This window comes from Herpailurus yagouaroundi, unplaced genomic scaffold (genome assembly GCF_014898765.1).
Source record: "Herpailurus yagouaroundi ecotype Mexico unplaced genomic scaffold, PumYag 193, whole genome shotgun sequence".
In the NCBI taxonomy this organism is placed as follows: Eukaryota; Metazoa; Chordata; class Mammalia; order Carnivora; family Felidae; genus Herpailurus; species Herpailurus yagouaroundi.
In genome coordinates this window covers 3,268,571-3,290,873 of record NW_024412424.1, presented here as the reverse complement: position 1 = coordinate 3,290,873, position 22,303 = coordinate 3,268,571, and the positions used below count along the sequence as shown (strand labels likewise).

The 22,303-nt window shown below is 56.2% G+C and overlaps 3 protein-coding genes across 7 annotated transcripts in view; all 3 read left to right on the top strand.

The window, feature by feature from the left end:
• SUGP1 (SURP and G-patch domain containing 1) overlaps nucleotides 1-3,016 on the top strand; it is a 32,210-nt gene extending 29,194 nt beyond the window's left edge. For both annotated transcript variants that reach the window (XM_040445029.1, XM_040445028.1), the window contains exons 10-14: nucleotides 632-809; nucleotides 1,237-1,343; nucleotides 2,191-2,336; nucleotides 2,418-2,547; nucleotides 2,817-3,016. In XM_040445029.1, coding sequence (XP_040300963.1) covers nucleotides 632-809; nucleotides 1,237-1,343; nucleotides 2,191-2,336; nucleotides 2,418-2,547; nucleotides 2,817-2,843 — 588 coding nt within the window. In that variant the 3' untranslated portion in view covers nucleotides 2,844-3,016. The remainder of the gene's footprint in view (nucleotides 1-631; nucleotides 810-1,236; nucleotides 1,344-2,190; nucleotides 2,337-2,417; nucleotides 2,548-2,816) is intronic.
• Nucleotides 3,017-4,286: 1,270 nt separating this feature from the next.
• TM6SF2 (transmembrane 6 superfamily member 2) lies at nucleotides 4,287-13,057 on the top strand. 4 transcript variants are annotated; one of them, XM_040445038.1, is made up of 10 exons: nucleotides 4,287-4,407; nucleotides 7,682-7,785; nucleotides 8,226-8,323; nucleotides 8,392-8,495; nucleotides 8,889-8,971; nucleotides 9,568-9,692; nucleotides 9,882-9,983; nucleotides 10,293-10,385; nucleotides 11,290-11,409; nucleotides 12,251-13,057. In XM_040445038.1, the coding sequence occupies exons 2-10, from the start codon at nucleotides 7,701-7,703 to the stop codon at nucleotides 12,530-12,532; spliced, it is 1,092 nt and encodes a 363-aa protein (XP_040300972.1). In that variant the 5' UTR covers nucleotides 4,287-4,407; nucleotides 7,682-7,700; the 3' UTR covers nucleotides 12,533-13,057. The 4 variants fall into 4 exon arrangements, with proteins under 4 accessions (XP_040300972.1, XP_040300970.1, XP_040300971.1 ...); XM_040445036.1 differs by lacking the exon at nucleotides 4,287-4,407 and adding an exon at nucleotides 5,664-5,957 and having other exon boundaries at nucleotides 8,226-8,293; XM_040445037.1 differs by lacking the exon at nucleotides 4,287-4,407 and adding an exon at nucleotides 5,664-5,957 and having other exon boundaries at nucleotides 12,286-13,057.
• A 107-nt stretch (nucleotides 13,058-13,164) lies between these two features.
• HAPLN4 (hyaluronan and proteoglycan link protein 4) lies at nucleotides 13,165-20,647 on the top strand. Its single transcript, XM_040445034.1, has 5 exons — nucleotides 13,165-14,164; nucleotides 15,071-15,188; nucleotides 15,491-15,853; nucleotides 17,424-17,759; nucleotides 18,117-20,647. Exons 1-5 carry the CDS (start codon nucleotides 14,162-14,164, stop codon nucleotides 18,506-18,508), a joined length of 1,212 nt encoding a protein of 403 aa, XP_040300968.1. The 5' UTR covers nucleotides 13,165-14,161; the 3' UTR covers nucleotides 18,509-20,647.
• The last annotated feature ends 1,656 nt before the right edge of the window (nucleotides 20,648-22,303 follow it).

Genomic DNA, 22,303 nt, shown 5'->3' with positions numbered 1-22,303 from the left:
CAACTACTCCCCGACATGCTTGTGGGCTGTTCCTGACTAGGTAGTCTCCATTTTAAGCTCTCCTTCCAGTGCCCTCCAACATCCAGTACAGGACAGGCCTGGCTAGCACTGGGCGCCCTGAATGATGTGACAAATGCTCAGTTGGTGTTGCCTGTGTTGGGATGAGGGCTGGCTTGGCAGGGAGCTCTATGGCCAGGGGCTTAGCCTCTGCTGCTTTCCTGGGGAACTACAGGCACACCCTTGGTTCTTAGGGACAGCTCACCCTTGTCACCTCCTCCAGCCTGACAGCCCCGTCACATCTCCTTCAACCCTTCCGTGATCAGGGGCTTGCGGTGCCCTCGTTTGGTCCACAGCAAGGGTGCCCAGGATGTGCTGGGTTCGGGCCAGAAACCAGACTGGGTGAGGCAGAGAGGGCTCCTCCCTGCTGAAAATAGGGATCCAAGAAACCCAGGGCATGGCCTGGTACAGGACTTTGTCTTGAGTGCTTGCTCCAAGCTCTGCTCACGTGCCGGCCCAGGGAGGGCAGAAAGTGGGAAGGGTGAGGGGGCCTGACCTGCATAGGGAAGGCCAGGGGGTTGGCCTCCTGCACGTGTGGTACATTGCCTTGCTCACTGGCATGTGCTGCCCGCAGATGCAGCAGATGTATGACATGATCATGCAGCACAAGCGTGCGATGCAGGACATGCAGCTGTTGTGGGAGAAGGCACTGCAGCAGCACCAGCATGGCTACGACAGCGACGAGGAGGTAGACAGCGAGCTGGGCACCTGGGAACACCAGCTGCGGCGCATGGAGATGGACAAGACTCGGGGTGAGCCAAAGCGCACATTGCAGGTGGGGCACGGTACCTAGCTGAGGCCTTGCCCTGAGGGTACTGCAGGCTCAGGAAGCCACACTCACCTGCCCGGGAAGGCACCTGGAGACACCACAGTGGGGCCTTAAACCACCTGCCCAACCTATAAGACCTTGGGCAAGAGATTCAGCTTCTCTGCGCCTCAGGTTCCTCAGAGGAAAAAGAAATGGTTCTTTGTAAGTGTTCACTGCTGTCTGAACATGGCACTTAGCAGGGCTGCCTGGAGCAGCAGGGGTTTGGGTCAGGGTCTCAACCATCTGCCTCATTCCCCCATAGCCCCAGACTCCCCTCCCCACACAAGACTCATACCTGTGCTGTGAGACCACCCAGCCCACTCCCTGACTTCTTCCTTTTCTCCTCTCACCTTTCCCTCCTCTACGGGCAGAATGGGCCGAGCAGCTGACAAAGATGGGCCGTGGCAAGCACTTTATTGGAGACTTCCTGCCACCAGATGAGCTGGAGAAGTTCATGGAAACCTTCAAGGCCCTGAAGGTGAGCTGGGAGCATCCCTGGGCACCAGCCCCTGATGTAGGCCTGTCTAGCAGGCAGCCCTTCGAATGTTCCAGCCCCTCCTGTTAGCATCACGAGGCAGGCGCCTGAGGCAGCCTCCAGGCCCCCCTCATTCACAGGAGGAGCTGGGCCCTCTTGCCTCAGGAGGCATCTGTTTATGATAGACACCGTCTGTGAAGGGAATTAGCAAATAACAGCTCAGCTGCCGCTTTAGAAACATTTCCCAGGGCTTCAGGGAAATTCTGCTTTCAGTGGAGCCAATTAAGTGCAGTTTACAGGCAAAGCGTTTCTCAGGCAGAAGTCCCCAAGGACTGGGTTCTCCAGAACAAGAACTTCACATTCCTCCCATGCTGTTCTCATGCTCGTGAGGAGAGACAGCTGACGGGACACATCCCATGCCCTCTTTTGGGGGATTTTTGTAAAGCCGCTTTTGTACCGCATAACCTCATCAACAAGGCAGGCACCTTATTGACCACATGTTTTAGCATCCTGTGTAATGAATTGCCCTCAGAACATAGGGCTTTTTGTTGCTAATGAACCATTAATTTTTCCTGTGGTGGGTGAGGCCTGTGTGACCGACCACCTTGCCCTCTTTGACTTGGCCACCAGGCAGCTTGGTACAAAGTCTGGCCCTGGGGACCCTGAGAAAGAGCATCTTGGTCTGTTCTCAAGGAACCTGATCTGGTGCAGAGGAGGCAGATGGGCAGGTGGTCCCAGCAGCCAGTGAGGTTGTTGTGGGCAGTGCGGTGGGTGGAGGCTGTTCAAGCCAGGGCTGGGACCTGGGACAGTTGTAGCCCTGGTAGATGACAGCCAACTCCTTGCCCTGCAGGAGGGCCGAGAGCCTGACTACTCCGAGTACAAGGAGTTCAAACTGACGGTGGAGAACATTGGCTATCAGATGCTGATGAAAATGGGCTGGAAGGAGGGCGACGGGCTGGGCTCAGAGGGCCAGGGCATCAAGAACCCGGTCAACAAGTGAGTGTACACTCCCCCTACCACCCTTCTGCTGGCACTGGCCTGGCCCCCTGCTTACTCTGCCCTGTCATTCCCCTGCAGAGGCACCACCACAGTAGATGGAGCCGGCTTTGGCATCGACCGGCCAGCAGAGCTCTCCAAGGAGGATGACGAGTATGAGGCCTTTCGCAAGAGGATGATGCTGGCCTACCGCTTCCGACCTAATCCCCTGGTGCGTGTGTCCCCAGCCTCCCACACGGCTTCTGGCTGGACTCTCCAGAATCTTCACAGGGGGGTGGCAGTGCTGGTAACAGAGCTTCCCCTCCTGCCCCAGTCTAGCTAGGCAATGTCTCACCAACACCTCTACACCTTTCCACCTGCCGTCCCCTCTGAGCTCTGGTGAGCTCAGTAGTCCCTAGAAGGTTCTGGGCAGGAGGAACGGCTGTCTTTAGCATTCACCCCCTCCTCTTCTCCCCATTTTATCTTATTTGCCTCCCACAGAACAACCCCAGACGGCCTTACTACTGAGTATTCCAGAAAAACACACGAACGTATTTTCCAAACGACCGACCGTCCCTGGACTGTGGAATGTTCCGGCCTGCATTTCTGCCTGCCCTTCCCGTCGTCTCGAGTGTCGTGCCGTGTATTAAAAGTTCCAGCGCTTGCCCACCATGGCAGCCTGGTTTTGCCATCACCAGAAACCACTCCTGTTTCCTTAGCTGCAGGGCTTGGCTGGGCAGATGGGCTGGGATCCTGCTGGGAAGGTTCCTTAGTGCTTGAAGAATCTGAGAAAACCACCTAGACCCTGTCTGCCTGTGGCCTCCCTCCCCCCACCCCATCATCCTGGGTTAGAGTTGAGGGAAGCGTCCATGGACCTCCTGAGTGGGACTGGTGGCCGGCCAAACAAGAGCTGGCTGCACCTGGACCAGAGACATCAGGGGCATCCCAGTGTAGCACTGTGCTGCAGGAGGACGTTGGAAGGGGTCCCTAGACAGGGCCCAGACCTTAGAAGTGTGAGGCATGTCTACCCAGGGCACACCTATGCCAGTCACCTTGCCAGCAGGTGGCGCTGACGACAACTCCTCCCTGCAACAGTCACACACGGCAAGCCTAGCCTGTGATAGCTGCAGCCTAGGCTGCCCCAGCTGCCCTGGGTCCTGCCATTGGGGTAGACACTTAAGTCCCTGGGGCTCATGCCCCAGGAGGTGGCTTTATGGGCAGATGCAGCCTACATCTTCAGAGCCTGCACGTCCCATTTGTGCCGAGACCACCTGGGGCTCTTCCTCGGTTGCAGCTGCTGAGTGAGAAGCTTGGGTGGGGTCCCAGGAATCCAAGAGCCCTGCTTGAAGTATTATGGCTTGGAGATCTGAGGGGTCCCCACAACTCCTCCATATGTCCACACATGCCCCTAGTGGGTTCTGCTCAACACCTGTGGGCTCATGGGCTCTGAAAACTCTAGCTGGAGCTGGGCTTCTGGGCTAGCCTGCATTCTCACTGTCATTCAGTAAACACAACACTGAATGGATAGGATCTGCCCTCTGGCATGGCATTGAACCTGAGACTGATAAATGCTGCGAAGAGGAACTAGGTGCTGTCATGGAGGTGGCCTGGGGAGTGTCTTAATGGGCAGGGGTGGGAGTGTCCAGGTACTGGGAGTCTCAACAGCAGAGCCCAGGCTGGAATGATGTATGCCACCCTGTCTCCCCTCCATGGACACAGCCTAGAGCAGGGCAAAGGGGTGACATTCCCATGCATGGAGGCTGCCCAGGGGTCCCCGGGCTTGAGCACAAGAGTAGCTCTGGGGAGCCAGAGTTTCCATGGATAGGGACCCTAGGCATTAGTCCCAGGCACCTTGCCATCCAGGTAAAGGTCACCCCTTAATTGAATTCTCAGTGACTGGGAGGCTTGCCAGACTCAGCCCACGGACTTTACTCCCAGGCAAGTGGAGAGTTGGAAGAGATGGCCTCTGAATTCAGTGTGCTTGTGCAGGTGGCTCATTGCAGACAGATGCAAGGCCAGGTTGCTGGACAGCTAGACCAGACACCCCTGGTCCCGCAGGGTATCAGCCCAGCAAGGACCCTGGGCAGAGAAGGTACCTGGAGGAGGGGACACTGGGATCTGCTTTAAGGGGTGAGGAAATACCTAGAGGGTCCATCTTACAGACAGAAAAGAGGCCTGGGCGTGTGTTGGTACTGCTAGAGTTGGGAAAAGCCCAGAAAGGAGACTGGAGCCTCAGGTCAACCCAGAGGAAACTGAACTTCATGGGCAATAGACAACTAGGGAGGGAGGCTGTCAGGTTGGTGGCAGGTTCAGAGATGGGCCCCAGCTGGCATAAGGCCAAGGGGCTGTGTAGAAAAAGGGTGAGTGTTAGAATATTCCCTAACCACAGACTGTGGGCTCCCCCAAGGGCAGTTATTGCTGTTTCCAAAGCCACAAGTACCACATGGGCAAGAGTCCAAAGCTGGTTGGAGGGAGTGACAAAGACAGCTGCCTAATTCTCTCCCCCACCGTACAACCCTCTCTCCCTGATCCTGAGCACCCCCCATCCACACCCTTTTACATTTTCCCCAGCCTCCTGTAAGCTGTTCAGAACCTCAGCTCTCCCCTCTGTTCCTCCCACCACACACCGGCCCCAGGCCTGATCTATTGCCAGAAACACTGTTCCCAAACTCCTCACCAAACTGGAGCAATCCACACCCAATCTAAACACACCCTTTGGACTCCCTCCCTTTGACTCCACCCACTGTGCAGGGTCGCAGGCTCAGCTGCCCACAAGGTGCCCATGCTACGTGGAACGAAGCACAGAGAGTCCTTCAAGAGACCCTCAACCCTTGATCTTGGCTGCCTGCCTTGAGATAGTCCCCAGATCCAGTCAAAGCTTCACACCCGAACACGTGCTTAAATGTGTGTGGCCACTGCGTGAACACTCAAGTCCAAGGGCTCTGAAGGGAACTCTGTGTCCAAACGACTGAGGTTCCTCCATTAGCGCATATGGGCAATGCCCACTTGATCCTAGGGGGAGGAAGGTCTAGGGAATGTGGAATTAAAAAGACTTCTCTTCGGGGTCGAGGTTGGTACACCGGTGCCCTGGGACAGAAAATGCAGAAGTGCAGAAGGAGGACCGGAGAAAGAATTCTCTTAGAATGAAGTTGCTGGCCCAGGGCCCCAAGGTTGCAGACCCGCGCCTCAACAGCGGAAGAATCCGGAGACGTGGTGTTCTAGCTTTTTATAGAGAAACAGGCTTGGGCGGCTGGGAAGGCCTCTGAGAACAGCCCAGAGTCCCGCCAGGGTGAAGTGAGAGAGGGGTGGGGAGAGGGGCCGCCTCAAGGAGGAGGGGCCTCAGAGGCTCCCCGGGAGCTAGCGGAGCGGTCGAGGAACTGCGGCGGGACCAGGGCGCAGCGGGGGGCGACCTTTGCGCAGGGCGGGGCCGGGACCGGCCGGGTCCCTGGCACCCCCCTCCCTCCGCCCGCCCAGACGCGCCACTGCAGAAGAGACGGGCGCCCAGGAGGCCGCGCCGAGGCCGCGCCGGGGTACAGGCGCCGCTGCTATGGACATCCCGCCGCTTGCCGGCAAGATCGCCGCTCTGTCGCTCGGCGCCCTCCCCTTGTCCTACGCGCTCAACTACGTCTCGGCGCTCTCGCAGTGCGTAAGGGGAGGGGCCAGGGCGGACTCGGGGGCGGGGGTGGGCGGCCAGGGCGGATTGGTGGTAGCCGGGAGAGAGGATGCGCGACGGCTAGCCTGCCTCTCCCAACCCAGCGTCCCTGCACAGCTCTGGCCTGGAGGAAGGGGGCTAGGGCAGAACTCCCCACACCCCCACCCAGTCGGAAGTCCTTTTTCTGCCGGGCAGGGGGCTGTGTGTTGGGGGTGGAGGGCGCTCCTGGGACGTTTAGGGCCTGGGGAGAAAGGTTGAGAAGCAGAGTCCCCCAAAGGCAGGGTTTTGGAGGGTTTCCGGGGTTTTCCCAGGGCTGTGCCCAGCTCCAGACTCACCAAAGTCACAGTATTGCCCCAGATAAGGTCCTGATGACCTAGCTCTTGACACACACGCACACAGGGACGCACGTTCTGTTCCACCACCCCTACCAGATGGCCCCTCCATCGCCTGTCTCAAGCTTGGGACTTTTTTCGTTTAAGGTTTGGCCCACCCTGTCTTTAGTCTGTTTTCCCTACGTATTGTGACCTCCCCTGGCTCTTAACCCTAGACCCTAGCCCTGTGGATCCTGCCACTGTGTACCAGACATCTGCAAGCCCCTCAGCCAGGGGCTCAACTAGCTCAACTCAAGACATGGGATAGAGGGAGTCTTGACTATGGGGTTGGCTCCTTGGGTACAAATTCCTGGCTCTATCCCCCTGGAACTTGGGTGAGCTAGGTTGTTTCTGAGAGCCTCAGTTTCTTCAGTGTGTAATGAACATAATCCTAGACCTCATCCCATAGTTACAGTTAAGGATTACAAATTGTGTGGTCTTATCTGATTACTATAATTGTCATTGTTGGGGCCAGGATGGGGATTGTCAGGTGTCAGAGGGGTCCATGAGAAGGTAGGAGTCTGGAGAGAGTGTAGGGGAGAGTGTGGGACCCTGGATAGCTTTCCCACCCCCCACTCTGCCCACTTGTGTTGGGGGCTGCCCAAAGATGGCTTCTATTATCTACGCAACCTGCCTTATCAGATTGATGGGGACAGATCAGGGCAGGGGTAGGGTGGAGTTGATGGAAGTATTTGGACTTTAGCTGGGAGGAGTCTGGAGCTTCAGAGAGTGAGGTGTACTGGGCTGAGCACTTAGAGACCTGACAGGCTTGGGCACTGGGTCTGGCCACAGAGAGGCTTGGTGGGACTGAATGACTGACAGCAAATTGAGTTAAACACATATCAGCAAGTGACAGGATGAATTGTATAGTCAGAAAGAGTTGGGGCACCTCGCTGGCTCAGTCAGAAAAGCACATGACCCTTGATCTCAGGGTTGTGAGTTCGAGCCCCATGTTGGGTGTAGAGATTACTTAACAATAAAATCCTAAACAAAGAATTGACTGATGCCCACCCTGTACTTGGCCTAAGTTTGGCAATGATCCTTTCTAAGAAGTCAAGGAGGGTTTCCTGGAGGAGGAGTCATGAAAGATAGGCTATGAAGGATGAGTAAGAGTTTGCCAAGTGGAAGAGACTTCTGGAAGGAGTTTCCCGGGGGGGGGAAACAGTTGAGGCAACAGCCTAGTAATGGGAAAGGGCAGTTTCAGGGAATGAGCGATTCCTGGATGGACAGATACTTCAGCCTCAACATTTTGAGCTTCCTAGAGTCTGCTTTTGGCCTCACCAGGGCAAGGTGGGGCCTCAGCACTGGGCCTGGCCTCTCTGACTTGTTTTCCCTCTCCACAGCCCCCTGGGGGTGGCATTGATGAGTGCCCTGATCCTGGGTCTGCTTTTCATGGCTATCTACAACTTGTCTCCTGGCGATATCTACTATGACCCACTCTATGCTGGTGAGTCAGTCAGAGAGAACTGTGTGAGCAAGGGCCTCCTCCATCAGACTGGGGGTCCTTGAAGGGCTCCCATCAGACTGGAGAAGCTCACAGAGACTGGAGAACCCTCAGTGGTTGGGGAACCTTAGAGGGCCACCCCCTTCAGACCTGGGGCTCTTCAGAGAAGGACTGTATCTTCCCCTCAGACTGGGAGCCCCTGAAAGACTTCCTCATCACTTTGGGATCCCCTGAGGGCAGAGACAGTGCCTTCTCAACCTGAGGACTTCCAAAGGCAGGGACTGTGCCTCCTCATGAGGCAGGGCTGTGGGTCATGTGACCGGTGGAGCATGGTGACTGGGAGCAGTCGTTGGACAAGGATCCTTGCCTGGAATCTGGGTCTCAGAAAAGCTGCCTCAGGCCTCTCCCACACCCAGGCTGTGCCCCGCCCACTTTTCCCACAGTGTTCACTATCTTCGCCTTCACCTCGGTGGTGGACCTCCTTATTGCTCTCCAGGAAGATGGCTACATGGTGGGCTTCATGGAGTTCATTACCAAGGAGGTACATAGCGGGCAGCTGGGGATGCCTCCTGCCCTGTCGCCCATCTGAGCCCTGACCTGCCCTTGCAGGGAGAGCCATACTTGCGCACTGCCCATGGAGTCTTCATCTGCTACTGGGATGGCACCGTTCACTACCTCCTCTACCTGGCCATGGCTGGTGCCATCCACAGAAGGTGCATGGGGTGGGTGGAGTGGCACCTGGACCATGAGAAGGAGGTCACGTTCTCAGGTGGGGTCCCAAGCCTGAGTGGAGCCAGAAGTGTGCGTAGGGGAAATCAGGAGGCTTCTCTAGGGCTCCAGCCAGGAGTGGCCAGGGAATGTCACAGGTGTATGCTATAGTTAGCTCTCTTCTCTTGTACTGCCCTGTGCCTAGGCAGCCACTTCTGTCCTTGGACAGACAGTCTGACTGTTCATTCCTTCATTCATCTCCCTGTTGTCCCTTCTGTCCTGGACAAAACTGGGAGGGACCCAGAGTTGGGGAGCCCAGGGTGGACCCTGGCCTCTGGCTGGGGCTCTGAGACTTGGGAACAGGCATCTGTTGGTCACCCCTCTGTCCCTGACCCCAGGAAGAGATACCGGAACCTTGGACTGTACTGGCTGGGATCTTTCATCATGAGCATTCTGGTATTTCTTCCAGGAAACATCCTTGGTAAGGACTTGGCTTTGAGGGATCCCATCTCCTCGGGCTGGGTCACTATCCTGCACCGAGAAGGTTCATAGGTAGAGGGGAGAGGCAGACCAGTATGTGGAGTGGCTGAACCAGAGGGATACCCAAGGTGTATCCAGAGGGAGCAAGTATAGAGGCTATACCCAGAAGGTAAATTGAGGCAAGCCAGGCTAAGGAGCATAGACATCATCTTATGAGCATTGGGGAGGCAGAGCTGTTAGAGCTTAAATAAAGATTGCATTTGTGTGGGGCGTGTGGGTGGCTTGCAGTCAGTTAAGCGTCTGGCTCTTGACTTCAGCTCAGGTCATGGTCTCACAGTTCGTGAGATTGAGCCCCACATCAGGCTCTGTACTGGCAGCACAGGAGACTGCTTGGGATTCTCTCTCTGTCTCTCTCTGTCTCTGCCCCTCCCCTGCTCTCTCTCTTTCTTTCTCAAAATAAATTTTAAAAAATGAAAAAAAAATTGCATTTGTGAATTACTAGTTCCATCTAGGGACTCTGGTGTGATTCACCTACAGGTCTGGCCAGGTCTGGGTGATCCTCCACTGAGTGACACCCCCACTCTCCTACTATGACAGGGAAATACAGCTCAGAGATCAGACCTGCCTTCTTCCTGGCCATCCCCTATATGCTGGTCCCATGCTGGGCTGGCATGAGGGTCTTCAGCCAGTCCCGGGCACCAACCAGCTGTATCCCTCACATGGTAAGTGCCCTGCCCCCAGACAGTTCCCTGTGCCAGCATACCTCAGTGTCCCCCCATTAGAGTTCCTTGTGGTCAAAAATATGCCCTCTTTGGAAGGATCTCCTTGGCCATTAGGAAAGAAGGGATGAGCCTTTATTGAGTGCCTGTTGGATGCCAGACTTCTCACACTGTCTCTCTCCCATGGGGCAGGTACAGGAGGAGCAAAGAAAGGGCCTCCTGCGACGCCCGGTTGACCTGGTCCTTGTCATATACCTCACCCTTGCTGGGTTCTTCACCCTCTTCCGGGGCCTGGTGAGTCTGCAGTGGCCAGCCTTTCTTCTACCTCCAGCCCCCTTTCCTGTCCCCTCCCCAACCATGTTCCTTTACCCAGTGCAAGGACGCTACTGCTGTCCTGTCTCATCATCCAGGAAGGTTCTTCACCGAGTCTGATCTGAGTGTTCCATGACAAAGCCCCACTCCCTATAACCTTCCCAGCCAAAGTGAAAAGCCAAGGGTAGGGGAGGCCAGAGCCAAGGGTACGGGACCCGCCTGGGAGGGTGGAGAAAGCTTCTCGTGGGAAAAATGTTTCAGATAGGTTGTTGGTTTGCCTGTCTGCCCCAGGTGGTGCTTGACTGCCCCACAGATGCCTGCTTTATCTACATCTATCAGTATGAGCCATACCTACGGGACCCCGTGGCCTATCCGAAGGTGCAGGTGAGAGGGCAGATGGGAGGAGAAGGCCATATGGTCCTGTCATGGATAGAGGTCTACCAAATCCTCTTTGAGGCAGGCACCACAAACACAAGCCAGTTTATTGTCCTACCAGGACGCCGGGGTGGCTTAGTCAGTTGAGTGTCTGACTCTTGGTTTCGGCTCAGATCATGCATGATCTCACAGTTCATGGGTTCGAGCCTCGTGTTGGGCTCTGTGCTGGCAGTGTGGAGCTTGCTTGGGATTGTCTCTCTGCCCTTTCCCCTCTCACGCTGTCTCTATCTCTCTCTCTCTCTCTCTATATATATATATATATTTTTTTTAAGTTAAAAAAATTCATTGTCCTACCAAAAATGTCTGTCTTCAAAAATGAAGACAGATATGGTCTTCAAGTATGGCTGGACCTAGGAGCTAAGGCAACTCTGTCTCTGGGCTCTGTTTTCTTTGCATGGACTCCACTCCCTGGTAGTCACTTTGTGGGATTGCAGAGTCAGCCTTGGGCAGCTCCAGGCCTCCATCCACCCTCCTTAACCACCCCAGAAGAATCTGAGCTCTTATTTCCCCAGAGCTTAAGCACAAGTCTCAGGCAGGCCCTGATTGGCCCACATGCCCATCATCACTGAATAACATGTCCATTCTGTCGCTGGGGGCTGGAGTTTTGCAGTTGGCCAGGGTCACATGCCACTTCCGGAGTAATGTGGGTGGGCTCAGTGTGTGTATGTATGTGGCAGGGGGAATACCCAAGGGAAATAGAGAAAAGTGTACATCGGGTTGGGAGCACAGAGAGCCCCCGTCCTGCCTGGGTGGGATCTGAGGCTGGCCAGATCCTCCCTGGGGTCTCTACCTCAGGGGTCTCAAGAGACCTGGCTGGGGCAACTGCTCATCCTCCTGGTCGTGTGCCCCTTAGATGCTGGTGTATATGTTCTATGTGCTGCCCTTCTATGGCCTGGCTGTCTATGCTCTCATTGTCCCTGGCTGTTCTTGGCTGCCTGACTGGGCCTTGGTGTTTGCTGGAGCTGTTGGCCAGGTGAGGTGGGGGGGGAGGGGGGAGGGGGAGGTGTGGGTGGATCAGTAGGGAAGAAAGTTTCTGCCTACCCATCAAATGCTCTTCTGCCCTCCCTGAACAGGCTCTGAGAGGCCCCACCCTCAGCTTGGTACCCTAAGATACACTCCATGGGGTCCCAACTCCGTGGGGTCAGAACTAGAGAGAGGGAAGGATAGGGGCTGAGAGGGATTCCAGAGAGGGAAGATTTCCTAGAAGAGTGAGCGTAGAGGTTGGGCTTTGATGTATGGGTATGAGTTCTCTAGGCAGGGAAGGGCATTTCAAGAGTGGGAAGAGCATAAAAACACATAGGCGGATAGTGGTTTAGTAGAGCCACAACATGGGTTAAAGGCAGAGGCAAGAGAATTTGACAGCTAGATGCTGCGGGCTTTCAACTCTGAGCTTGGGGGAGCCATGGAATATGTCTGAGCTGTGGAGGGCGCAGTCAGAGCTGGAGGGCTTGCTTCTGAGTTTCTGATGGAAAGTGATAAAGCCTGGGCCCAGGCCTGGGCAGGGGTAACCAGGAAGACATCTCTGGGGTAGAATGGACCAGATTTGTGTCGGGGACAGAAATGGGGTAGGGAAGAGCAGGAGGAAGAGCCGGGCCCAGATCAGAGAGATGGGAAACAGGGCCCACTTAAAAGAGTGGAGATGGTTCTGGTTAGACAGCTGGGGAGAGGCTCACAGACAGATGGACAAGGACAGACAGTACATGCAGGGGCAGGAATATTTAGAGGCAGACAGATGGGCTGGAGAGGGGAAACAGGTCATCAGCCTGGGCTCCCTAGGGTGGGGTATTGATGATACTAGGACTTATTCTCTCCAGGCCCCTGACATCCACCCTCCCTGTGTGGCCACTAGGCACAGTTCTCGCACATGGGTGCCTCCATGCACCTGCGCACGCCCTTCACCTACCGTGTGCCTGATGACGCCTGGGCCTGCTTCTTCGGGTGCAACCTGCTGTATGCGCTGGGCCCCCACCTGCTGGCCTTCCGCTGCCTTCAGTGGCCCGCCTTCTTCCTGCGCCCTCCCCCTGGCCCCCCGGCCCACCACAAGAAGCAGCACTGAGAGGGCTGGGGACTCCCCAGGACTCTGTTTACATGCCTAGCAAGCCCTGCTTGGGGAAGGGTGGGCTGGGTTGTTTAGAGGCAGAAAGTACATCTCCAGGTGCCTTTGGTCCTGCCCATGGTGGTTTCAGGCCAATGGACAGGATGGGAGGCCCAAGGGCCAAGTGTTCCCACAGAGAGGGCCACAGACATGCTCAGCTGTCATGGTACCCCAAATCCCACAGGACACTTCTACTGCCTTCCAGAATTTACCCATCATACCATACCCCACGGACCCTTTAGTAAAAAACCTTTTGATGCCCAAATATTGCTGCTGCCTGAGTGTTTCAGGATTCAGAGGTCAGGGACCTGCTTTTCAGACCCCATGAGGGCCTACCCATCACTGCCAGCGTGGCCATCAGGAGCTGGAGAAGCCGGACAGCAGAAGTCTGCCTCTGGTTGGTATGCACAGCTCCATCTTCCAGATGGGGAAAACTGAGGCTCAGAGAGGTCAAACTCTGTCTGAGTTCACAATCAGTAGAGAAGCATCTGAAACCTAAGTTCTGACAATAAATTATAAATACTAATAGTGTGGCACAGTTATTAAGCACCTACCGTATACCATTTCAAGGGCTAACCTCAAGTGGTACATGCTGGATCTTACCATATATTCCAGATGGGGAAACTGAGCCTGCAGGAGGTAAAGGTCCTGTTCGGAGGTCATGGCTCCTGGATGCAGCTGAGCTAAAGGACAGAGCCCTGGCCTAGCCCATCCAATCATGGACTCTATAACCCTGCCTCTGCTGTATGGTTGGTTCATATTTTGGGGAAACTGAGGCTGAGGAGGCAGCCAAGGGGTTGAGGAAAAGGCTCATTTTATTCCAGGTTCAATGGTTCATTTTCATTCCTGGTTTGAACTTGGGTGAAGGGCCAGGTTCTGGGGGTGACTCAGGCCCAGAGTGGGTCGGGCTTGATCAGACTCCCCTGTTCCCTGCCCCTACCAACATTTCTTAGGCACCTATTGTGTTCCTAGCCATTGGATCTTCACCAAAGAACCACCCAGCACTCTGTTTCCCAGAGGTGGAAACTGAGGCTCAGAGACACCAAGCCTCTCTTCCAAGGTCCTACAGCAGGTGAGAGGCAGAGGCAGATTTGAACCTGTTGCTGCAAGTTCCCTCTGCAGAGTGTGTGACTGTTGTGTGGGGCCCCCACTCCGCAGAGTGAGAACCTTTTGGTGCCCAGGACACTGCGATGGCCGCCAAGTGACAAATGGGAAAACTGAAGCCTGCAGGCCAAGCCCCTTTCGCAGGTTACTGAGCCCTCCCGGCTCACCTTGGGCATCCTGCATGGAAGACTCCATCAGGCCCCCCTCCTCCATTTTAGAGATAGTTACACTGAGGCCCAGAGTTTCCTCTGCCTGCCCAAGACCAGCCAGCAGGATCGGCGACGTGGACCTGAACTCACTGTCCAGCGCGGTCCTTCCTCGGCTTGCGCCCCTGGTTTCTTCCCGGAGCGCGTGTCGCTGCGTCCCCTTTAAAGCTCCTCCCCGCTCCCGCGTCCGCCTCCCTCCTCCCCTTGCAGGCAGACGCCGGGATTGCGCCGCCTGAAGGGACTTGCCCAGTCCTTCCTGGGTGTTCGGGGAGCGCAGTCCCGGCGCGTAGGGGCCGCTCGGCGGGGGCCGCACGGGCAAGATGGTGAGTGGGGCCACGGGCGCGGGTCCCGGTAGGTCCCTCTCTGGGAATCTGTCTCGCTCCGTGTCTGAATCTACGCCCCTCAGTGTTTCTCCTCTCAGTCTCTCTCTCCCTGCTCCACCTCTCCCGTCCCCTCCGTCTCTCACCCTCTTGTATCTCTGTTCCTTGAACTCTGCCTCTTTTATATCCCTCTCCTCTCCCTACTTTTCCCTCCCTCTTTTTGTCTTCCTGGTCCCTTTTCTTTTACTCTGAGTCCCTACCTCCGCGTCCCCCTTCTCTCTTCTCCTCTTGCTCCCTTTCGTCCCTCCCCTTCAGTCTCTTTCCTTAGCTTCTGTGTCTCTTTCCCTCTCGCGGTCTCTCCTCTGCCTCTCCTTCTCTATCTCCCTCTCCCCCTGCTTTTCTCCGTCTCGTTTTCTTTTCCTCGCCCTCTTAGCCTCTCCCTCTCTCTTCCTCTACCCCTCGCACCCCCTCCCCCGCCGCCCCCACACCGCCGCCGCTTTGCTGCAGTCTCCTGGCGCACGGATAACCTTGCCGCTGCCGCTGCTCCAGCTCCTCCCCCCTCCCTCCCAATCCTGGCCTGGGCCGGCCAGAGAAGGGGGCGGAGCTCCGAGCCACCAGTGTGGGGGGTGAAGGGGATCTGGCGGGTGGCCTGCGCTCGACTAAGGGCAGGTGGCCCAGGGGTGTGCGCTTTGCGTGGGAACTGGAGTGTCAGGTACCGGGAGAGTGCGCGGGTTAGGGGGTGGAGGCTGGGAGGGTCTGCCAGCCTTCCCCTTGGAAGATTCCTCTGGGACCCTGGCCGAGGTGGGGACCTGGGCATGTGAGAATTCCTCGCCGTGGGGAAGGAAGGTCGGGGCTAGTCCTCCGACAGGCAAAGTCCAGGAGGCTGGACTGAGTGCCGTATGCCCCCAGGTGTGTGCTCGGGCGGCCCTCGGTCCCGGCGCGCTCTGGGCCGCGGCCTGGGGAGTCCTGCTGCTTACGGCCCCCGCAGGGGCGCAGCGCGGCCGGAAGAAGGTCGTGCACGTGCTCGGTGAGTCTGGACAGCAGAAGCGGGTCTTGCCCCACGGGAGCCATGGCCAAATGTGATGGCCTGGGTGCAGGGAGGATGTAGGGGGTAGGGCATTGAGATGTTCCTGATAGCCGGAATCCCCCCCCCCCCCCCCGCCCCTACCCCTCTGAGTTCCAGTTCCCTTCCCTGAACTCCTTTAACCTTCGGATCTCCTGACCTCCACCCAGGTCTTTTTCCCATAACACTTGCCTGGGATCCCCTTCCCCAGGTTCCCCACTCCGCTTCCTAGGACCACTTCTGAACTCTGCTTGACTCTCCCACAGAGGGTGAGTCGGGCTCGGTGGTGGTGCAGACGGCGCCTGGGCAGGTGGTCAGTCACAGGGGTGGCACCATTGTCTTGCCCTGCCGCTACCACTATGAGGCAGCCGCCCACGACCACGACGGCGTCCGCCTCAAGTGGACCAAGGTGGTGGACCCACTGGCCTTTGCCGATGTCTTCGTGGCGCTCGGCCCCCAGCACAGAGCATTTGGCAGCTACCGCGGGCGTGCGGAGCTGCAGGGTGATGGGCCTGGGGATGCCTCCTTGGTTCTCCGAAACGTTACGCTGCAAGATTATGGGCGCTATGAATGCGAGGTCACCAATGAGCTGGAAGATGACACTGGCATGGTCAAGCTGGATCTCGAAGGTAACCAGCCCATGGACAGGATGAACCATGTTTCTAAGGAAAGAGAGTGGGAGATAGTGCAAAGGATAGGAACCAAATCAAGTTGACCTAAAGGAATTTAGGGGTAAGGTAATGATTCTGATCTGGGGTGAATTTGCTCCCCAGACACATTGGCAATGTCTAGAAAGGGGTTGCTGATGGCAGCTAGTGGGTAGAGGCCAGGGATGCTCCAATACATCCTACGATGCACAGGACGGTCAACCCCCTTCCCTTCCCCCCGCCCCCCTTGCAAAGGATGATCCCATCTAAAGTGTCAATAGTAAGGACTTTGGGAAATCCTGGGGTAGGATCCAGGCACAGTTAGATCCAGGGAGATTCACTCACACCATGTCAGGAATCCCTTCCTCACCTGTTTCCCTGAGTGGGCTTTCCTCAGGCAGGTTTTCAGCTCAGCAATTAATTTCCTAACAGGGCTAGATAGAGTCCCAGAGTTGTCCCTCATTGGCCCAGCTTGAGTCATGTGTCCATCCATGAGCCAATTACGTGGCCAGGAGATGGGATGTTCTGATTGGCTGACTGCGGAGCTGGGAGGTGGGCGTTCTATCTGAAGAATTCCCTCCCACCTGGTTCTGCTTCCTCAGCCCACCCAGGAAGATTCTAGGAGAAATTTCAGAGCCCTCACTTGCTGAACCTCCCAACAATAGCAAATAATAATAATAGCAGCCCTCCTTTATTGGAAGCTCTATGTGCCATGAGCTTGAAGAGCTCGCTGGAGTCTCTTGTTTAATTTCCCCCAAACTCTGAGGGAGATCCTATTACCAGCAGATGGGCAGTTGACTCAGGTTAGAGCCTTGCCCAGGACACATGCAAATGAGTGATAGAGCCAGGACTCAAGCCTCCGTCTGTCAGGGTCCAGGCCTTCTCTCTGACCCCTGTTTGTTCCTCCCTTCATCTGCTGAGAGATGCATCGGCACCTCCAAGGTCTGCCCCTCAAACACACATCACAGAATGCTGCTGAGCTGAGCTGACTGTGGGTTCAGTGAAGGACAAGTTAGAAGAACTGAAGGTGGAAGAGAAATCAGTGGAAACTGCCCTGGACAATGCTGGGGATCAAAGATGCTTTGCCGAGTGTCATACTTCCAGGGGCTCCCTGCGGGGGAGTCAGCACGGGACACAGATATCCCCAGCTTCATGGGCTCAGGGCTTGACCAGAGAGAGGGAAGCTCCCAGTGCTGAGAGAATGTCAGGAGCACTAAAGACTGAAGGGAGGAGGGTGGCGGCAGCTGGGTTTTGAAGGACGAATAGGAGTTCAGCAGGTGGAAAAAAGTGGAAAGAACATAAGCAAAAGTCTCCAGCGGTGTAAAGGGGGTGGACGTGATTAAGTATCTTAAGAGGGAGGGTCAAGTGAACCCCAAACTTAAGGCAAAGGGAACCATTAGGAGTGTGAGCTTGGCAAGGGTGTCCTCAGGTCTGAGGCCAGAGTGGAGGGATGGAGTGGAAGGTCTAGGCTGAAGAGTCACGCAGCACCCCACAAGTCGGGTGGGTAGGAGAGTGTTGAGATTCCCAAGCTGAACCGTATGCGTCCTCCCAGGCGTTGTCTTCCCTTACCACCCCCGTGGAGGCCGTTACAAGCTGACCTTCATTGAGGCGCAGCGCGCCTGCGCTGAGCAGGACGGCATCCTGGCATCCGCAGAGCAGCTGCACGCGGCCTGGCGCGACGGCCTGGACTGGTGCAACGCAGGCTGGCTGCGCGACGGCTCGGTGCAGTACCCGGTGAGCCAGCCCCGGGAGCCCTGCGGCGGCCTGGGCGGAGCCGGGAGCTCCGGGACGGGCGGCGGTGCTGCCTCCGGGGGCGTGCGCAACTACGGCTACCGTCATAACGCCGAGGAACGCTACGACGCCTTCTGCTTTACATCCAACCTCCCGGGTGCGTAGGTCTGGCCCCTACGAAAGAAGCCCCGCCCTCATGGGGGCCTCTCCCGCCCCTCCCTGTATCTTTCCCACCGTCTGTTTCCTCTCCTTCGCCCTTCCTATCCACACCGGCCCTCCTGGGTCCAGGCCAGGATATCCCATCCCTAGGACTACCCTGGCGCAGCAATCAAGCATCGCTTGGCATCAACATTGTCCTAACCAATGGGGTCCAGGAATGCAGGGGAAGGGGTGTTCCTGAAGTCTGTGGCTGGGGTCCTGGGTTGCAGGCACGTAGGGGGTGGGGAGCATCCTGAAACCCTAGGAGGCCAGATCCCGGGAGTGGCCTTAACCACTCTCCCCCACTCCACCGCAGGACGTGTGTTCTTCCTGAAGCCGCTGCGGCCTGTACCCTTCTCGGGAGCAGCGCGCGCGTGCGCGGCGCGCGGCGCGGCCGTGGCCAAGGTGGGACAGCTGTTCGCCGCGTGGAAACTGCAGCTGCTGGACCGCTGCACCGCGGGCTGGCTGGCCGACGGGAGCGCGCGCTACCCCATCGTGAACCCGCGCGCGCGCTGCGGCGGCCGCCGGCCGGGCGTGCGCAGCCTGGGCTTCCCCGACGCCACGCGCCGCCTCTTTGGCGTCTACTGCTACCGTGCACCCGGAGCGCCAGACCCCGCACCAGGCGGCTGGGGTTGGGGCTGGGCCGGCGGTGGCGGCTGGGCCGGAGGCGCGCGCGACCCCGCCGCTTGGACCCCGCTGCGCGTCTAGATCCTGGGCGCAGATGGCTGGGGTGCTTGGCGGCTGGCCGAGTGCTCTGCGGTCGCTTGGAGACAGACCACGTGACTGGAGACTGGCCTCTCCCCCTGCGGTGCGTAGCAGGCTGACCAGGCCTCCTGTGGTCTTTGAACACCGGCTGCGCCCCCGAGGTCCCCATAGACTGGCCAATCCCGGGAGACTGACCAAGCCCTCACCTCTCCTGGATAGTGGATTTCCCCTCCTCCTTCGACTTTCTCCAGGAGATGGGGCATGCCCCCTGAAGACCCCTGGAGGCCAACAGACGCTGAGGTCTCCTGAAGACTGGCAATGCCTCCCCAGGTCACTTGGAAACAGACAGAATCACCCCCTCCCCCGCGGTCTCCTGGAGGCTGGACCCCCGGGATTATCTGGAGATTGGCCTCGGGCCCTCTGCATCTCCCTGGAGACTGAAGACTGATCCCTTAACCCTCCCCCCCAACATGTATAGAAAACAGAAACCTCAGAGTTCACCAGGTGATCACGCCCCCATGGTCACATGGAGACAGGGCTCCTGTCCTCTTCCCTATGGTGACCTGGATATTAGGTATGCCCATTCTTCCCCCCTTCCACTGCGAGTCCTCCAAGTTTGCAGAATAACAGGCCACGTTCCCCGGTCACTGTGAACAGCCCCGCTCCTCCAGTTTCAGGGGAGACCAGCCTCGTCTGTCACCACAAAAACAGATTGACATGCCCCAGCCGGCTCGCATGACTGGCGGCCATGCCCCACCCCTCAGGTATGTCTTTGGAGGGAGCAAATCTGCTCCCACTTGATGGCCTCTTTCCTGGCTGTCACCAAAGAGACCATCCCCTGGGCCCAGGGATCCGTAGGATCCGTGTCACTAGCTGTGGAGAAAGCTGTCCCACTTCCCATGTTACCAAGGCGACCAGCCCAACTTCTACCTGTAACCTAGTCACATAGCCCTTCCCTCATCAGTCACACCCATGGAGATAGTGCCTCCCTCCTCCAGCTGTAACCATGGATACCACACGTTTCCCATCTCACCTCCGGGACACCAGAGAGCTACAACTCTGCTTCTTGAAGTCCCCATCCTTACCAACAGCCATGAAGACCACTCTCCCCTACCCCCAGAACTGTCCTGAGAGTGTCCCAACATTCAGTTCTCCAGTTTTCACCATGAGAACAGGCTGCCCTTGCCCCAGGTGCACTCCAGCTCTTTGCCCCCCATCCAAGCTCCCTCTCCAAGCTGCTTGAGCCCCACAATGGTTGCCATGGAAGCCAAACTCTGGTGTTTGAGGTGACAGAACACCTGTCCCCCTAGGCTTTCCCATGTCAGCAGGGCCCCACCCCATCAAACTGTCACCACAGAGACCGGCAACGTCGTCTCCATGACAACCAACCTCCCAGCTCTCAGGAACTTCTTACCATGGGTGGGAACTGCACCCCACGGGATTTAATGTCTGCTCCTTAACCAGAGAGGCCCAGCCCCAGGCAGCATCTCCAGATATGGCTGGGCTTCTGGAGCTGCTGGACACTCCTCCGTTTGCACGCTAACTATATCCCAGACAACAGTTGTGCACGAGACACCCTGCAACCCCCAGAGGTCTGGCAGCCCCAGCCCTTTATGCTGTGCAAGCACTGGGCTCCCCACATCCCCTCTGAGACCACATCTCCATTCTCACTGAGTTCTCTCCTCTAACTGCCCCCTGCCCCACGTTTCACTCCTTAGAGATCCAGGAGAGACAGAATGTTTTTTACACTTCAAAATCCACAGGGAGCTACAGGCTCTAAAGGACAATTTGTGCTAAGAGGTCAGAACCCAGCCAAACTCCCCCCAGCGTTGAGAGCCAGCTCGGGAGAGATGGCCCATGAACAAAGCCACCCCAGCTGTGGGAGCCCCCAGATCCAAGGTCTTCCATGGAATAGCACTGAGGCCCCTCCTGGAACCCTCGGCCCCCTTATTGTCACATCCATCTTGAGGAAACCCATCCGTGAGTTGTGGAATCAGGTGGGTTGGGTTCAAATCCTGCTGCTGCGACCAAGTGACAACCCCCCTGAGCCTGTTTCCTCCTCTGTACCAGAGCTGTTCTGAGGTCTCAGTGAGTGCAAAGCATACAGCAGGGGCTCAATAAAAAAAAAAGTTGTTTTGTTTTGTTTTTTGGATGAATGAGAAAATGAGGCAGCCGATGGGTAATTACTTCATAAATGTACTTTGGTGGACAAAACGTTTCCCAGCTGGGGGTGTGTGATGATGATTTGCTCGAGAAGCATCACCCTCATTCCTCAGGACCACCTCTACTCTTCAATTTTCCCCACCTCTCCACTCCCCCATTCTGCCTTCACTCTCTTCCTTGCATCATCCCCCATGTGTCTGGCCCTTCACAGCCCTGTCCCGACCGGCTCGTTGACAAATCCAGTGGTTCCTCTCAGTCCCCCAGGCACCCAAGTGTGCAAAACTGGATGGAGAGTTCTTGTATCGGGAAGGCAGAGAGGTTGCAAATTTTCCCTGGTGCGGAGGTGGAGTAGGGGTGGGATCGTGGCCTGAGAAACATTGACAGTTTCTGGGATTCGGACAGAGGGAAAAGAGAACAAAGTGTAAAACCGATTAGGCTGTAGAAGTAAGATGGTCGGTGTAACTGCTCATCCTTCAATACCAGATGTGACAGCCCTCCAAGAGACTCAAGCCACTCATCTGAAGGCAGCGTCCAGCCCCTTCGTGAGACAGCCTTGGGCTCCAGCTGGCCTTAGCTTCCTTGAATGGGGGAATGGTGAGAGGCGTATTTCCAGGGACGAGTGCATGGGATTTCTTTCATCCCGCCTTTTCCCTGCGGTTCCTTTCTCCCTTCCGCGGTTCCAGTTCCCTATTTTGCCTAGAATATGTAATTTTCTAACCCCCACTCCTACAATAAGAGTCTAAGGGGCTGACACCGCCCCCTCCCAGTTCAGCCAATGAGTGCGGTGGCACACCTCCCCGGGAAACCCTGATTGGTGCAGGGATGGTTAGGGAGGTAGGCTGACGGTGAGACTGAGTCCTGGGATTTTAAGAAACCAATTCGACCAGGGGGACCTTCCTCCTACTGGAGTTGCTGCATCTCCCACCTAAGGGAGAGCTAAGGGTTGGTAAACTGGATAGAACCCTTTCTGACGCCAGATATTCAGAAAAACCACTCCTTCCCATCGTACAGCCCTCCGTTCACTTCCCAGAGAACTCCAAAGTTTTTATGTGCCCTTCCGGAGATGTTTTATGTTCATTCAAACAAATATGCATATGCATTCCCCTCCCCCCCCCCCATTTTTACACAAATGGCATTTACACAACATTCACACTGTTCTATCATTTCTATCTAGTTCCAAGACATTTTTATCATCCCCAAAGAAAACCCCATACTCATGAAACAAACACTCCCCATTCCTCCCTTCTCTACCCCCCTGCCCTGGCAACTGTTTAACTTTCCATCTCCAGAGATTTGCCTATTTGTGTAATTGATTTTTTTAAAAAAATGTTAAGTACTCTCTACACCCAATCTGGGGCTCAAACTCATAACTCCAAGATCAAGAGTTTCATACTCTACCAAATGAGCCAGCCAGGCGCCCCTAGATTTGCCTGTTCTTGATGTTTCATACAGAGTCATATAATATATGTCCTTTTGTGTCCAGCTTCCTTCACTCAGCATAATATTTTTGAGTCTCCTTCATGTTGAGTGTGAATCAAGACCTTATTCCTTTTCATGGCTGAATAATATTCTGTGGTATGTGTATGCCACATTTTGTTTATTCGTTCATGAGTTAATGGGCATTTGGGTTTTTCC